This window comes from Dama dama, chromosome 18 (assembly GCF_033118175.1).
Source record: "Dama dama isolate Ldn47 chromosome 18, ASM3311817v1, whole genome shotgun sequence".
Lineage (NCBI taxonomy): Eukaryota > Metazoa > Chordata > Mammalia > Artiodactyla > Cervidae > Dama > Dama dama.
Window position 1 is genome coordinate 93,597,539 of NC_083698.1, and position 17,771 is coordinate 93,615,309.

Here is a 17,771-nt window from a genome sequence, read left to right on the forward strand (position 1 = left end):
ACCTGGACCAACTAGGTAAGTTTCCGGGGATGAGGACCAGCATGCTAGCATTCAAAGCCCCCGGGGTGTCTGATGTGCAGTCAGGAGGGGATCCAGCCCCCTAAAGCTAAGTGGGTGCAGTACTGAGGTCCTAAGTGTTAAGATGCTAAGTCCGTCCTCCTGTTGTGGGGCTGAGTGGCCAGCTGTATGGTATCTTGGGAGGAGGGTCGATGGGCACAGAAGGTGGTGTACTGTTTCAACAAACCAAAACAAAACAGACAGCATCAAACTCATAAGAGCACTTTTTATTTGAGGCAAAGAAAAGTCTAGCTGAAAGGATTACAATTCCAAGCAATCAAAACCCCACTGTTAGAGGCACTATTCTGATTTTGTAAATTCAATTTAGAAAAGAGTATTTGGGTTGCATGTTCCCCAGTTCCCCAGACTAGAAGGGCAAAGGAAAACTGAAAAGATTTCTACTAATCTACTGATTCTGCTCTTTGGACCCGACACCAAGCTGGCCGAGCCCTCGATGACCCACCACTGAGGGACACAGGCCAAATTACGCTACACATAAGAGAAGTGAGGTGGGAGACGGCAGGTCACCGGGGCAAGGGCAGGCACCTGCAGCTTCAAAACTCCTCGTGAAAGGGGTAATCCCTGTGGGAGGCACAGCTGTCAGGAGAAAACAGGAACACATTAGTCTTTCCTGGATGAGATTTCTGCCGTAACCAATTTCAAATAGATAGAAGTGATGTCTTGAGTATTGTACATTAACGCATATACATGGAATCTAGAAAAATGGTACTGATGAACCTAGTAGAGAACGGACTTGTGGATACAGCGGAGGAAAGTGAGGGTGGAACGAATGGAGAAAGTAGCACTGACATATATATACACTATTATGTGTAAAACAAAGTCAGTGGGAAGTTGCTAAATAACAGAGGGAGCCCAGCCTGGTGCTCTGTGATGACCCGGAGGGCTGGAGTTGGGGGAGGGCAGGGAGCCTCGAGGAAAGGGATATATATACACACAAAATTATGACCGATTCCCCTTGGCGTACAGCAGAAACCAACACAAAACTGTAAAACGATTTTCCACCAATTAAAAAAAAAAGCAGACTCACAGATACAGAGAAGACATGGAGGAAGAGGCCACTGTCATCTCCAGAGGCCTCCCGGGACCAGTGGGAGCTGAAATGAACAACTAAAGATTTGCTATAGAGGCTGGACACGTTGAGCTGGGGGCGGAAAGACACAGGAGTTGTTTGCCAAGGTTCACAGCCCTATGGCCTGTGTTGGAGGTATACAGTGTTGGAAAGCCTGGCTGGGAAGAGTGTGAAAGGCCCCAGGGTGAACCCTCCTTGGGGCAAATGACTCTTTCCTAATCCATTACACATCAGTGGTCTGCAGCAGCTGCCCTACCAAACGCTGTGTCAGCAGCTGGAAGGGGAAAGGAAACTAAACGAATAATGAGCAGTTCTCAGAGGACAACAAGGATGGGACTTGGTGACTGATTCACTTCTCTCTTCTCTCTCCTTTGCCCACTAGCTCAAATAAGATTTTAATGTCTAAAGGGTCAGTGCCATTAACACATACAGGGACCTCAGAGAGGGCCAGTGGTAAACTCTGCCTGTGGCCACAGCGTGGCAGCCACACACTCACAGGCAAGGGCTTGCCCCAAGGTCAGGCGAGAGCTGTTAATCAAGACGCAAACCTGGGAGCACCTGCCAGAGACGTGGGGGAACCACCAGGGGTGCCAGCTAGGATCTGGAGAGAGAGCAAGGGCTGGAAGGACAGCTAGCACCCGGGCCGGCCTGAGGGAACGCTCAAACTCTGCTTAGGAGAGTAAATGCCAGAGGGGACAGAGAAGAAACGGTGAGGTCAGACGATACAGTCACAGAGCAGGTTCTTAGTCTCCATGTAAAATGGGGAGAGTCTTCTTGAAAGCAGGAAATGTGTTTTAAACTTTGCTGAGTTAGCATAGTGGTACAAAAAGGAAAAAACAAACAAAAAAAACCCAAACCCTACTTCCTTGTCATCTCCTTCCAAACTACCAATCAGAGGGAACACAAGGAACCAGCTCACGGCTACTGGAGGGGTCCAGGTGGCCCCACTATCAGAGCTGGGGTGCTGGGGGGCCCCGAGCACAGCCTTCCACCAGAACCCTCTCACGAGTCCTTAAGGATAAAGAGTCATGGGGAAATTCTCCCAGGAAGGTGGGGCAGGGGCCACCTGGAATCATCCGGTTTCATATGAGCCACTCAACTTTGAAAAGTAAAAGTCAAAATACCTCGATGGGTGGGACAGGGCAGGAGGGAGGGGATATATAGAGACACGTAGCTGGTTTACTTCCTTGTACAGCAGAAACTAATGTAATATTATGAAGCAACTATACCCTAGTTAAAAAAAAAAAAAAAAAAGCAGCTGTCTGGCCCCTAGGTTACTGCAGGTTAGGCCACCAGTGCACAGGGCGAGGAGAGACCAGGGCAGGGTGCCGGGCATTTCCCCCGGGGCTGAGTGCGGCTCGGCTGACATGCCGTAAACGCTCGCTGCAGCACACGGAGGAGAAGGCCAGGTAACGTGAACAAGCCAGAGCTGCTGCCAGAGCAGGCCCTGGGTGGGAAGGCCTCAGCAGTTATCCTTTCACCTGCACCCCTCCAGGGGATCTCCCGGGACTCACCTCACCAAGGCACAGGCCCTCCAGTCCCTGTTGAAGCTGAGCAAGGTGTTCATATCCTCCTTGTCCAGTTCAAAGTCAAAGACCTAAAAAGCAAACAAAATAGAAACCACAGCTCCCATGAAGCTCTGTAAACAGCTATCCAACACAGGTAGGGGCTTCCCTGGCGACTCAGTGGCGAAGAACCTGCCTGCCCATGCAGGAGACTCAGGTTCGATCCCTGGGTTGGGAAGATCCCCTGGAGAAGGAAATGGCAACCCACTCCCGGTATTCTTGTCTGGAGAATCCCATGGACAGAAGAGCCTGGTGGGCTACAGTCCATGGGGTTGCAGAACAGTTGGACATGACTTAGCAACTAAGCAACAAAATCCAACACAGAATATGAAAGCATATGATCAGCTCCAGGCAGGACCACTGGTGAGATGCTGCCTGCTGTGCAGAGGGGCAGGAAGGTAGACTAAACTCAGAGAAAGTTCATTACATGGCCACTCAGAACACACATGTTTTGCCTGGGTATATGAAAAATGAAAACAGACCTTTCCCTTCCAGATCCTCCAGGCAAAATGATACTTTTTTTTTCTATTTAGTTCACTTCAAAACCTCTGCCCAGAGAATTCCCTGGCAGGCCAGTGATTAAGACTCTGTGCTTCCACTGCAGGGGGCGAGGGTTTGATACCAAGTCAGGAAGCTAAGATCCTACATGCTATGTGGCTTGGAAGCTTAAAAACGAGGGAAGGGGACGTATATATACCTATGGCTGATGTGTGGCAGAGACCAACACAATATTGTAAAGCAAGTATCCTCTGATTGGGCTTCCCTGATGGCTCAGATGGTAAAGAATCTGCTTGCAATGTGGGAGACCCAGGACCGATCCCTTGGTCAGGAAGATCCCCTGGAGAAGGGCATGGCTACCCACTCCAATATTCTTGCCTGGAAAATCCTATGGACAGAGGAATGTAGGAGGCTATTCTTCATTGGGTCGCAAAGGGTCAGTCACGGCTGAGTGACTAACACATCCTCCAATTAAAAGTAAATAGGTTTAAAAAATAAAAGTGGGTTTTAAAAGACTTTTTTTAATGAAAATGTGTCTTTTCCAACACTTTGAAAAAATAAAAGAAGAAACAAAAAAAATCCATCTCTAGCAGGGTATGTGTTTCTCATACTATTTCACCACTTTATTTATCTTCCCCACCCTGCCCGGGCCCCAGGTGGCCAGCAGCTCGTGTTACAGCCGCAGCCCCTGGCCAGTGGAACAGGCGTGATCAGCTGCTCTCCCTGGAAACAGAGCCACAGGAACCAGGGCTTGGGTGAAGACCGAGAGCTGCTCGCCTCAGGGGCACTGGGACCCTCCTGGGGAGCCCGTCTCCTGGCCCGGCCCCCGACCCTGGTGCAGGAGGCAGGCAGGTGGGCGGGAGGGGCTGTGAGGTCAGAAGGCCGCCTCGGCTCTGGCAGGTGCTCAGGGAACCCGCACGGAACGCCTCACTGGGGCCCCGCAAGGCCTCTCAGGCCCCGGAGCTGTCAGCACGGCGGTGTTTCCCGAGTGCTTACAAAGGTACCCGGTGCTGTCTGCATCTTATTTCATCTTCGTGATAACCCTTGTAATAGCTGACAGTTTTACAGATGGGGAACTGAGTCCTGATGCAAATCCAAGCAGCGTCACTCAAGAGCAACATTTCTCGGGCAAATGACAAGTCCCTGAGAAGTCCCAGCGCAGGTGTGTGCACGTACGAGGCCCAGGGCCCGCCCTGGCAGCACTGCCACCCACGAGGAACCAGTGTCCCGCGTCTACGGTGGGCTCCCTGCCCGAGAGGAGATGGCAGGGGGCCCACACATGACCATCCAGAGGCCCGGTGAAAAGCTGACCCCTCCACCACCGAGGGGACCCCGGGCCGACCAGCCAGGACTTACCTGGAAGTTCTCAGCAATGCGTTCAGGTGTCACTGACTTGGGGATCACAATCAGGTTCCTCTGCATGGGGAATCGGATCAGCACCTGTGCAAAGAGATGCCAAGCACGTACGTCCATCAGGAGCTCTGCACTTTCCACTCGCCCAACCTGACCCCCACCCCAGCCCACATCCAAAGAGAGAAACCCCAGAACTTCACAGTGAGGAGACCAGCTCAGGGGTAATGCCTCACGCCCTGTAAGGAGGAAGTGAGGTGCTCAGGTCCCAACTCCCAGCCCAGCTCTCAGCCTCTTTGTCTCTCTGTATGTTACTCCCTGTCTAGGAGCTCGCGCTAGCCTTTGGGAGCACACAGCCGAGCCCTTCTGCGAGCAGAGACGGGCTTTCCCAAACAGGGGCTAGTGTGGACCCTCGTGGTAGCCTTCAGAGGTAGCGGGGCAGGTCCGATCATCCCCAGCCCCACACAGTCTCCTAAGGCTCCTCTGTGCCCTTGCTACCACGCTTCCGGACCCAAGCCATACATCTCGGGAGGGCTGACGGGAACCACAACGAATGCAGGAAGTTCTGGGAACAGTCACGAGAGCCTGGAGACTGCCATACCTGGGCTGTGGTTTTATTGTGCTTGTCTGCAATTGCTTTGATCCTGGGGTCCTCCAATATGGAAGGGTCCTCGGGCTTGGCCCTGGAGACAGACAGCAAGACGGTCTGAGTGAGTGACCACCGTCACCACCGCTCAAGGTAGCCGTGACCCTAACCCTAAGGCCCATTGACCTCAGAGGGCGGCCCGCCAGTCTCATCCTGATTCAGAGTTCAGCTACAAACTCACAACCCTTGGAAAAAGAGGAGGCATCCTGCTACTAGAAATGCTGACCAGGAAACCCAACAGGAGGCTCCCGGGGAGGTCTGCCGATCACCTCGGAAGCATCCTCCTTGATGCTGGATTTTCCTTTTTCAGCCATTTCTAATCTCCGCCAATTGACAAGAGAACACGATCCCATGGAGACTCACCAGGGCCTGTCGGGAGAGCCAAGGGGACTATAGGCGGTCACCACAATGCCTTTGGAGTTGCAGTACTGGATTAACTTCTCCTGAGTGAGGTATGGGTGGCACTCAATCTGCGGATAAACACGGGAGGGTTGATGCTGACCCTGTGGGCACGGGCCACACCGGAAGTCTTCCCTGGCTAAGACCCCTCCCTCCAGACATAAAGTTATGGGCAACCTGCATCCCATTTGCTAGATGGGCAGTGACAACTCTTGCTTCCCAGCTAGCATTCTTGACATTAAAGATCCTAGTCCTGTTACCATGGCCACGGGCCTCGAGGCTTTTTTCTGGCTTCGGCCATTTATCAACTGTGATAGGTCTGAGGATGTCAATGTCTGCACGCAGCTCATCTCAAGACTCTGAGTCATCACAAGCCAGGCTCAAAACCCTTCTCTCCTGCAAGTTTCACTCTCGGATGTGACACCATCTTTTCTGAGCCATAACTCAGGACTCTGCCAGTGCCCAGGGACCCGCCTCCGGGTGATGCGATTAACAAGGCACTGCTAGCATCTAAGGGTCACACAACAGTCTCCCACGCACACCAGCTTCCCTGCTGACATTACCTGGTTAACCGCCGGCTTGTATTTCAAGCCAGGTTTGTTTAAGATCTTCTCCACTTGGAGATGGTTGAAGTTGGAGACTCCAATAGCTTTCACCAGCCCTTCGTCCACCAGCTCTTCCATGGCCTAGAAACCAAAGAGGGTCTGCTTGCTGCTGACATGTGCCCAGAAGGACAAGGACTAGAAGCACCTCTTGCACCAGCCAGCTTAAACAGGTCATGCCTTTATTATTCAGTGCCAGCAAGTCAGATCTTTCGGAAGACAAGAGGCATTGAGACAAAAGCCAGGATGGCTTTAACGAGGCAGGAAGAACCACAACAGTGACAGAGTAACAATCACAGGAAAAGAAACTGTGGAGCAGGTCATTCACGCCTGGTCCCTTACAAGGAGGCCGGGGAGCCGGCAAGAAAGGGAAGGCCAAGCCAGGGGCTGCCTTACCGTCCAGGTATCCACGAAATCTTTCTCACTGGGAATCACGTTGCCATCCTCATCCAATGGGAAGAAGTCTTTCCCAGGCTGCAGTAACAATCAAAAACAATCACAGACCTGCAGAGATCTGCTGGGGCAGATACACTGTGGAAAGCAAAGTTCTAAAACAACGGCTCTAAACTGCAACGCTGTTTTCAGATGCTAATCAAGGCCAAATCCATGTCATTGGGAAAAAGAAATAGCAGACAGCTCCTGAAGCCTCCAGACCCCTTTTCTATCAGTCGGGTGGGCACTGACCATCGTGTGGAGATGGAGAATTCTCGGTCAGTGAGATGAAGCCTGCCGTGTATGGGGGTGTGTGGATGGGGGGGACCCAGGGCCCATGTCCTGGCTGGACCCAAGCCTACAAAACCACCACCTGGCTGAGCCTCGCCAGCTTATTGTGAAAAAAAACAAAGGATGCAAGTCAGGCCTGGATACACCCCAGTGCAATAAAATAAGAGCTTCAGGGTAAAACCCGCATGCTTTCACACTGGCTGATGAAGCAGAAAACTGAGCCTGTGGCTAGAATGGAGGTTAAGGATGGAATAACTCTAGAGTTCTTGTGTGTTGAGAGGAAGGTTGTCGAGGTTTATCCTTCCGCAGGATGTGTATGGAATACAGGAAAACGCATGCATTAAGTGCAGGGTGCGTGCATATATATGTGCGTGCGTGTGCGTGTGTGTATGTGAAGGTGCCTGAGGTGGTGGGGAGCCGTGGTAGCTGATGACGCCGCCTTATGGGAAGGAGTGTCACCTCAGCCTTTGTTCATAGTCGCAAAGGTTGAAGTTTACCCAATTACCAAATAACAAAGAGTGGTGCTCCTCCAACTCTGAAACGTGCGCGTGAGCCACCCTTGGTTTGGGTCAGAGGGCTGGGTGGGGCCCGAGGCGGACTTCTAACAAGCTCCAAGGCGAGGCCACTGCTGCTGGTCTAGGGACCACACCTCGAGTGCAGTGGCAGGGCCACACACAGAGGGTCTACCTGCTTGTGACCTGCTCACAGCGGAGGGCGATGCCACTGGCGACCCCTGAGCCCCTACCTTGAAGCCCGTGGGCCAGTGGATGAGGTAGAGGTCCAGGTAGTCCAGCTTCAGGTCGCTGAGCGTCTTCTGGCAGGCACCTTTCACCAGGTCCTTGTCGTGATACGTGCACCACAGCTGAAGCCGGGGAGGGAACACGTCTTAGCCCGCAGGCCAGGAGCCAGATGGCTCGGGGACAGGGGACTCGCTTTCTGCACCCGACAACCCACCCACTTCACTGTGACGCTGTCAATGGTGGGGACAGAGATTCCACTGCACACGTGAATCCTAACTTCCCAAAGGAAGGGAGGATAATCAGATCAAGGAACCCTTTCAGGAGGACCAAACTGAAGGCATAATATGGAATGGGCAAGTTGGCAAGCCAGCCCCAGGCCCTGAACATAGTTCTCAGGGCCTATTTTCCCACCAGGCTGGTCTTTGTGGGGCCAGCCTCACCCTCCCACCCACTATATCTTGGGAACCATCAAGAGAGCTCAGTCTGCAGAGGGGAACCAAGTCCTATTATCAGAGGTAACCCTCTGGAAAGGGGGTGCCAACCCATAGCCTTGGCCTCATCAGCAAGGGCTCCAGCCAGTGGGTCCCAGTGGAATGACCATCCAACAGACAGGCACACATGGCCTTGGGTGTGGCCTTGAGTCACACATTTGCCCAGGAAGAACTGCCTGCTGGGTGATAACCCTAGCTGTGTTCAAAGACCCCAGGGTGCGGTCTTGGCCCCTAAACAGATGCTGCCCTGGATGAACATGGATGAGAACCCTCCCTTCAGGCTCCCCTGCGGGATGGGGTACCTTGCTGACGATGAAGAGGTCCTCACGCTTCACCACCTTCTCCTGCAGCTTTGCCTGGAGGGCCAAACCCACCTCATTCTCGTTCTGGTACACGTGGGCACAGTCAATGTGACGGTACCCAAGGTCAATCGCCACCTTCACAGCCTCCGTCACTTTGCCTGGAGGGGACTGAAAGAAACAGGAAATGGAAGGAATGGGGATAAGACCAAAAATGAAATAAAACACAGTCTGCACACAAGCCAGGAGGAAGGGAACCCAGGCTCCTCAGCGGCTCCTGTTCCTTCAAGGCCCGTAAAGCCAGGCCACCCAAGGTGAGACGCCACGGTGCTTCACTTTAGGAAAATCTGACCACCCTCTACTAGCAGCACAGATCACCTTAACTAGATGGGGTAAAGCCCCTAGCTTCCGTGTTTGTTCAGCATCTGTTGATTTACAAATCACTGTATAAACAATTCACTGTGGTGTTGGAAAAGACTCTTGAGAGTCCCTTGGACTGCAAGGAGATCCAACCAGTCCATCCTAAAGGAGATCAGTCCTGGGTGTTCATTGGAAGGACCGATGCTAAAGCTGAAGCTCCAATACTTTGGCCACCTGATGCGAAGAACTGACTCACTGGAAAAGATCCTGATGCTGGTAAAGATTGGAGGAGGAGAAGGGGACAACAGAGGATGAAATGGTTGGACAGCATCACTGACTTGACGGACATGAGTTTAAGCAACTCTGGGAGTTGGTGATGGACAGGAAAGCCTGGCGTGCTGCAGTCCATGGATCGCAGAGTCAGACACGATTGAGCAACTGAACTGAACAAACAAAAGCCCACACTATCTCAATCTGTTAGGTTCCTAAGACAATGAGGGATACCACTGCTTTCAAACAACTCAAAATACTTCAAAATCACTGTTAAACAGTCACCCCAATTCCCGTTTGGTTCTCAAGTTCTGTCAGTGAACGCTTATGACTTATTTTCTCCTTCCACAGGTAGATTCTGGTATTAGTCATCACTTGTTTTTACGCAGTTTGGGGAGTATCAAAGTCATAAACGTGACTGCTGCAGGTTCAAAGGCCCGTGCTCAAATCTCACTGTGTAGGAATCTGCTTTAAGAGGTGGAGGTGGGAAGTGGCCGCTCAGAGGCATTTAGTGGAGAGAAAGGAGTTGACAGGAGTGGGAAATGTGAGCTGTGGAAGACCACCATGTGGTTCATGGTCAGAGCTGCATAAAGACTGAACGCTGCCCCTGCTTGGACCACGTGTGTGTCTGGGTGAGCAGGAAGGCACAGCACCACCCCTCCATCCAGCGCCCAGCCTGACTGCGCACACACCCATCTCCACAACACTCCTGCTTGGACCAGAGAGGTGGAAAACAAACACATGTGCAGCGGACTGGTGGGTGAATAGGGCACATTCCTCCAGGGAGCCGGGGTAGAAAAGAATGAGCAGGGGAACTCCCTGGGGGCCATGAGCAGCTGCAGACATCTGCTGTTTTGATACCAGCTGTCGCCAACAGAGGAAGGCAGAGGAGCGCAGGACCGAGCCGTGAGCTCGCCCAGCTCGCTCGCCACCCCGGAGGGAGCAGGAGGGGGCAGATGGGCAATGCTGACCTCGGGTGTGACATCAGACATCTTCAGACGACCTGGCCATCTCCTAGGTCCCCGGAGGACCCAAGCTGTACCTGCGGTCTTCCTCATCCTTCACGGTGAAACGAACAGGGCAGGGAACCTCAGCGTGGCCAGAAATACCACGGTGTCCCTGGGGCCCCTGGGCACTGCTGTCGCTGATGAGAGCAGGGCACACCCCTTCCCAGGAGAAAGCCAGGTGGTATACGGAGACCCAGGTCGGGGACTCTAGCACGCCATCAACTTTCTTCAGGCATGAAGGTACCCTGGCTGGACTTTCTCTGTGGGGCCGTGTTCTGTACCGGCCTAGCAGCTCACCGCCCCCAACCCCAGGCAGAGGGCAGGCCCAGCCATGCACTGCATCTGCCACAGAGACTGGTCCAGGGCCCGAGACACGACCCCAGGCAGGCCCACGGGATTCCATCTTTGGACTTCAGCAGGCACTCCCAGGACAAGATTTCATTCTGCTGGCGTCTCTGTGCGGGGAACACGTGAGCCAGGAGGTGCTAGATGGAAGTAGGGTTTGAGGGGCAGATGAAGAGCGGACGAGAGACAGCTCCTGGCCATATCCTTCATAGCCCTGGCTCTGGTACTCCTGACATCCTCTAAGTCAGTGACTCCCCACCCCCAGCACATTTTCTTTCCTGCTTAAGATTAAATTGGTTATTTGGTTCCTTGGGACCTAAAACTTTGAAAAAAAAACAACAACAAGTTCTTGTGATGCTTTTACAGAGGAGCCAAGGACAGAAATGACCTACAAGAGGTCAGCAAGAAGCTGTGGCTCCCCGACCCTTGCCCGGACAGAGAAGACTGATTAGTTGGAAAGCATGTGCTAAGAAGCTGAGTCCAAACTGCTTTCATAGGACAATGAGGAGCAGAAGCAAGGACTGTTGGGCATTTACAAATTCAATACGTACAAGCTGTGGCAACCCATAAGAGGACTCCAGTGAATGGATACTACATGCTGGCTTCCCCTTTTTGGAGACATCTTTGCAGTGGTGGCGGTGGGGGGAAGGCTGCCTGGGGCCACCGGCCCTGTGTGCAGTGGGGACACAGCTCCCACCTGGGCTGGGTGGGCCCGGGCCAGCCTGGGGACAGGCATGTGGTTAGGAGAAGGCTTGTGCCAGGCAGGTCCTGTCACAAACGGAACCTGACCCACGTGGTGTGCAGCGCTCAATGGCTCGGAGAGAAAGTAACAACAGCTCCCACTTATTATGGATCAGTCTTCACGAGTTTTAAGTGTATCACTGAATTGCATCTCCACCACAACCCTGGGTATCCGTGATCTCTGTGGATTAGGGAATGAAGGTGCGGAGTTTATGAAACTGGCCCATGATCGAGCAGTGAAAAAGAGATGCCGGGGTTTGAACCCTGGCACCAGGACCTGAGGGCCAGCCTTGGCTCAGAGGTCTGTCCTTGGAAGAAGGGAGACACTGGTCAGGGAGAGGACCAGTCACCTGGGCTTGGTAAACCATCCTCTGGGATGAAAATGTACCGGAATCCACAAACTACGTTCCGTACTAATTACCCAGAACCCTCCCCAGGAGGAGACTAGACTAACTTTCCTCATCACTAATGAAGCAGCCACTTAGAGATCTGATTAAAAAAAAAAAAAAAGGCTCAATAAACTTGGGAATGCCAACACATGATTACACTGTCTCCTCACCCCCTGGCCACACTGAAAACTGCAAACACAAGGCGGGGGTCCAGACTGAGACTTTGAAAAGAGGATAATCACGAAAATATGTTTCTATACATCTAACAGGAAATCCACAGAAAACCAGCAGAGGAAACACCCAAGTTATAAATAACCAAATTATACAAATCACATAGGTGAAATCATGTTTGAAATTCACTTCTGCCACTAATCTGCCCTGTGACTTGGGCACAGCTGCCCATGCCCATCCCCTCAGAACTTAGAGCTCTGAGCTTGAGCAGCAACTGGACAATGTTCTAGCTGATGGTACCAAGTGACGTCGCTGACACGTCTCTACCCGAGGAGAGCCCCCCGTCAGTTCCACAAACTGGGCCTATTTCCTTTTCACATAACACTTCAGGCCAGGCAGTCCCAACTCGAATAATTACTATCCATGTCTCTCTCTCTCTCCTTTCCCTTTAAAACCCAATCATCTTCCGCTCTGCTTGGAGCTCCTGCTGCTGCTACGTTGCTTCTGTCGTGTCCGACTCTGTGCGACCCCATAGACGGCAGCCCACCAGGCTCCCCCATCCCTGGGATTCTCCAGGCAAGAACACTGGAGACGGTTACCATTTCCTTCTCCAATGCATGGAAGTGAAAAGTTAAAGTGAAGTCGCTCAGTTGTGTCCGACTCTTAGCGACCCCATGGACTGCAGCCTACCAGGCTCCTCCATCCATGGGATTTTCCAGGCAAGAGTACTGGAGTGGGGTGCCATTGCCTTCTCCTCGTGCTGCTAGGTACCTTAATATCCCTCCCTCTATTCCCTCTGCAAGCCAGAAGCAAGCAAACAAACAACAAAAATACTACAGCTCCAAACGTGAAGGGAATGGCAATCCATTCCAATATTCTTGCCTGGAGAATTCCATGGACAAAGAAACCTGGCAGGCTACAAAGTCCATGGGGTCGCAGAGTCAGACACAACTTAGCAACACACAGCTCCAAACAACAAAGGTTATAAAACAGTGTCATTGGTTTAAAAAAAAAAAAAACAACAAACAACAGGATCTCAGAAATTGAACCCTTTGTAGTTTTAACATGCAGATGTCTGGAAAGAGAAGATTGTGTTCTTTCTGACTTTTTAAAAATATTTTCTTCAGTTAGCAGGTATCACTTTTGGCATGAAGAAGGGGGATAGGAATAAAGGAAACTTCACTTTGAGGGGGAAAAAACCGGGGTAAGAAGTTTAACAGTGCGCCAATGATAAACTTGGAGCAAAAATAGGTAACCATAACTTTTGATGTAAACTTTGATTGATAAAACAAACAGGGCATCAACCTCTAAGGCCTTGAAATGTAACACGTCAGAGAAAAGTTGTCACTGAAAAGCATTGTTTAACCTCTTCGGATTAAACCAGCTTCACTTCAGAGAAGCTCAACCTACATTAAAAAAAAACTAACCTTACTTTTTAATTATCAGTTTTGTTTAAAATACTAGTGATGTCATGACATAATTTTCTGCTTCTCATTGTATATAAAGCATTTCAACTACATGTATGCTAAACAGACATTTGTGACCTAATTTCTCAAAATGTATTCCAACTTCCAGCTAATTTATTTAGAATCTTCTGGAAGAGAAATTGGCAAACTTCTTCTGTTAAGTGGCCAGACAGAAAATATTTTAGGCCTTGCGGGCAAACAGTCTCGTCACACCTGCTCAACTCTGCTGCTGCAAAAACAATATGTAAAGGAGTGAAATGTGTTCTAATAAAACTGCTTATAAAAATGGGCTGCGGTTTACTAACCCCTGGGGGTTGCTGGAAAAGCACACAAAGAAATGGGCAGTAGGCAACAGTCCCAGTCTTGATTTGTCCTATTTACAAACAACATTCTTGTTTGCAATTCATCACCTTAATAACCAAAACATGAGATTTCCTTGAGAGTCAATGGTTAAGACTCTGCCCTTCCAATAAAGAGGCACTGGTTCGATCCCTGGTCAGGGAACTAAGATCCCATATGTCATGTGATACAGCCCAAAAGCAGACAAATAGAAACCCTCCCAAAACAAAACAACAAAAAGGTATCCTGATATTGAACGTAAAGGTACTCTGGAGACTGAAAGGGTTTATACCCTGCTCCAATTTAATCAATGGACGATAAGGTCTGGGGAAACGAGCAAGCTGGGCCAGCTTGCCTGTCCTGTGCTTACACACAATGCCCGTATCTGACGGTTTTGTACCAAGACGACTTCAAATCTGCCACTCATAAGACTCCAATAGAATAAGCATCTGGGAGAATCCAGAGAATGACAACAATGTCCAGTCCTTCACCTCAACAGGGGAGCTTTTATTGCTTGGTGCAGATAAGCCAACCTCATTTGGCTCATGTTCAATTACGTCCAAATCTACAGTTTAATAATGTAAACCACAATTTCATATGATAAAGAGCAGACTGCTGAAGAAGGATCTTTTTTGTTGCCTTATCACATGAAAACAGTCCACTGTGGCTATTTTTTTCCACCAAAGCTCACAACCAGGTTTGGCCACAAACACAAACCAACAAGAAAACTGAGATTAACTTTCACTCGGTGTGAATCCAGCTGTCCTAAATTATACCACTGTCTCCACTTGGTTGCAATGGGGGTGGCCCAGGGCTTGCCCTGCGCAGGCTGGACTTATTTAAGTATCTTTGCTCTTGAAGAGCTGCAGGTGGAGGCCTGCAGGGAGATGAAGCAGGTGAACAGAAAGACAAGCTACTGGTTTAGCTCCGACTCTTCTAGCCCGGGATCCCAGGCCATCAAGAGCTTGGCCTGAGTTCTTTGTCAGCATTTTCTCCTAAAGGAAGTGTTCTCAACCTCAAAGAGGCAAAAACTAAAGCACTTAGCTTATAAAATGTTCTGTGGCCTGTCAAAGGGTCACAGGACACACACAGATGTACCATCTATCTGTGATGTTGAATTTTCATTGGGTGGGGGACATTTAGGGGGAAATGTCTCAAAGGCTCGTGGGTGCGGGCGGAAAACAATGGAAAAGCAGCAGAGAAAAGAGTCCTCCATTCCTAGGCTTGGAGCATGCAGGTGAATTACGGCCATTTACCATCAACAAGTTTTCAGCTAGTTCCAAACATTTATCAGCAACAGGACATTGGTCAGCATCAGAAGTAATCTGTTTCAGCCGCTTCCTGGGAATACAATGCCCGTGGCTTATTTACTGTCCACTGGGGAAGGCGAGCCTGCCAAGGGGAAATGGCCTCTAAGCCAAATGGGCTTGGAGATCAAGATGTTCTCCCAGTGGGCTGAAACCTTCACCTCCAAGGAGGGGAGGGGGAGTCCGAGGACCTTCAAAGTAACTGACTGGAGACTCCCAGAGCCCTGCCAAGGGTCCGAAGGATACAATACAGCCACCATGATATGGAAGACCCATGGGAACCAGGAACTGCCCCCACTCTCAGGGCCTCCCCCAGTTCTCACAAAGATATAAGCAAATGGTATTTAGGTCACCCCATTTTTGTCCAGCATCTGTGAGAATATATATTTTACACATACAGGGGAAAGGTATCAAACACTATTCATATACTTTTCCTTATAAAGAGGGAAATCTACTCCAAGCCCATACTTAAACCATTTATTTCCCCGTCACCTCCCCTATCATGCCTCTACACGGTTCCAAACAACTTCAACTCCTCACCCACTCCCCCAAATCTGAAATTATCTTACTTCTTCGTATTAATTCGACATGTTATCCTTAGGATACCTATCATTTACCAGGCTCTGTGAACAGTTCCGTAAACAGTTTGTGACCAAGTCAGATGCTACCCTTACACTCAACGAACCTACTCAAGTGAATGATCTAAACATACAGATTTATAGAGCTATCTTAACTAAATATACAGCTTTGGGGGTAGGTTTTAAGAGCTCAAGCAAATGATTTAAAGCCGTAGTTTTAAATCAACTTTTACTCCTTATTTACCCCCAGAGTACTGATTTTGAAACAATGGACCTTAAGTCCCAATTTTTGAAGCCACAAACTTATAAGGCTCAGTGAGGTGGTGGTTTTGTTCCAGTGACACGTGTATGTCTGTGTGCTGCCTCAGAAATTGTAATTTGCCACTGCCAAGAAAGTGTCTGTTCACATCCATTCCAAGAGAATAACCTGCGACAGACCGAATTTAACTTGGTACAATGGCCATAATTCAATTACACCCTTAGAGCCACCACCAGCCTTTCGGAAGGAAACACAAGGCACAGATAATTCCGATTCCTTTGTCCGAGAAACACTTTGAGTGAGAGGCAACTCCACGACAGTGAATGTTTACAAGATTCCAGCTGCTGACTTTAGTGTAGAGATAAATACAATCCTGTCTCTTTCAGACCATTTCAAGGTGCCCTTAATCTCTACGGTCTTTTCTTTCCTTGTCAGTGTGCAAATGGCCAATGCCCAGTGCTATATTTAAAGTTCCTGGAAAACCCGAGTCACAGCCGTGGAACGTAATGTACAAAATACCCCAAGCTAACTTACAAGCGGTTTAAAAATTGGGGGTTTTGCTTCGGCTCCCGTAACATCACTCACTGCTCCCCAACTATCAAATACTCAAGACTACCATTTTTACTCCTAACCTTTTCCTGGGGACGCTGTGAAGAGGTTCCAGTGGTGCCGAGGTTTCCGGAGGCAGTTTTAACTACCGATGCCAGCCCGCAGTTTTGCATGGGTGGGAACCTCCCCTCAACCACCCGCACCCCCGTAGATTCCTTCGTCCAGAACAGGACACTCCGAGGGGGACGCCGGCCTCCGGGAGTTCAGCGACCCGCGCGTTTCGGGACAGAGTAAATAGAAAGGTCCTGGGCACACTCGTGCCGCCTAATTCAATTACTTGCAGACTCCAGGCTTACCTTGGGATGCTTGTTCCTGAGGGAGCAAAGTCGGAAACGGTTAAGGACCAGCTATTTCGAAGAAAGGCAAAAGGCGCGGGCGCCCGCAGGTGCGGTTAGGCGAGGGACGCCGGCGCCCCACGCCCCACGCCCCTTTTTGCTCCATCTCCGGGAACGCCCCTCCCCGACCTCCATCCACCGAGCCACAGCGACGGAGACTCGGGAAAATTTCCCTTCGATTGGCGCCCCCTAGTTGTCTTTCCAGCTGAGATCGGATTCCAGCGGATCGCATGCACGAGGGGTTATGGGGTCGGCCACCCGCGAGCCATTCTCAAGCACCCCTTCCCCACCCCACCCCACCCCACCCCACCCCACCGTAAGTCCCCCGGTCCGAGACCGAGGCAAGCGCCTCGCCCGCCTCAGCGCCCGGGCTCCCGAACCGCAGGTCCAGATCCTGCCGGGACCCGACCAGCCCGAGCGTGGCTCCCTCGAGGCCTGGCGTCCGCCGCGGGGGCCGCTGCTCAGGGTCACTCTCGGTCCCTTCCCGTCCCAGGCCGCGCCGAGCACTTAAGTGAGCCCCGGAGCACGCTCGCCAGGGCACCTACCTTCCAGGTGCCCAGCCCCAAGATGGGCATCTTGGCGCCGGTGTAGAGCACGATGTGATTGGCCATGACTGCTTGAGCTCCGCTGACCCGGATCAGAGAACGGTGCAGAGGCGGCTCAGCGCGGTTCTTTAAATAGCCGGTGAGGCAGGCCGAAGGGGCGGGTATGATGGGCGTCTGGCTCGGCAAGCGCGGCTTCTGATTGGCCGTCCCGACAATCTGATGCCGCGCGTCTGTTAGCCCGGGGGGCTCTGCGAGGAAGCGCCTCCTACTAGGTCCTAGCGGCACCGGATTCCTTTTAAGTGGGCAGTTTACCCACACCCCCACGCGGCGCCCCGAGCACCGCCAGCAGCTGTGACACGTGGAAACGCGAATGCTTAGCAAAAGTAACAGAATTCCCATAAATAATAGCCCGGGAAGGAATTTTGTTTTTTTTGTTTTTTTTTTTTGAGAGCGCTGAAGGATAAGTTTATTGTTCAGGCCCAGTAGCATGTTTTTTTGGGAATTTGACCAAAGCCAGGACTTTACTTTGTAGGAACACACTGATGAGATGGTTGGATGGCATCACCGACTCAACAGACATGAGTTTGAGT

At 51.0% G+C, this 17,771-nt stretch overlaps 1 protein-coding gene across 1 annotated transcript; it reads right to left on the bottom strand.

Moving 5' to 3' along the window:
* Window positions 1–263: 263 nt before the first annotated feature.
* On the bottom strand, window positions 264–17,336 carry AKR1B1 (aldo-keto reductase family 1 member B). The gene is made up of 10 exons (XM_061165838.1): window positions 17,182–17,336; window positions 8,464–8,631; window positions 7,676–7,792; window positions 6,604–6,681; window positions 6,169–6,291; window positions 5,570–5,676; window positions 5,162–5,243; window positions 4,567–4,650; window positions 2,662–2,744; window positions 264–654 (listed from the first exon to the last, which is right to left on the bottom strand). The coding sequence occupies exons 1-10, from the start codon at window positions 17,245–17,247 to the stop codon at window positions 612–614; spliced, it is 951 nt and encodes a 316-aa protein (XP_061021821.1). The 5' UTR covers window positions 17,248–17,336; the 3' UTR covers window positions 264–611.
* Between the last annotated feature and the right edge of the window lie 435 nt (window positions 17,337–17,771).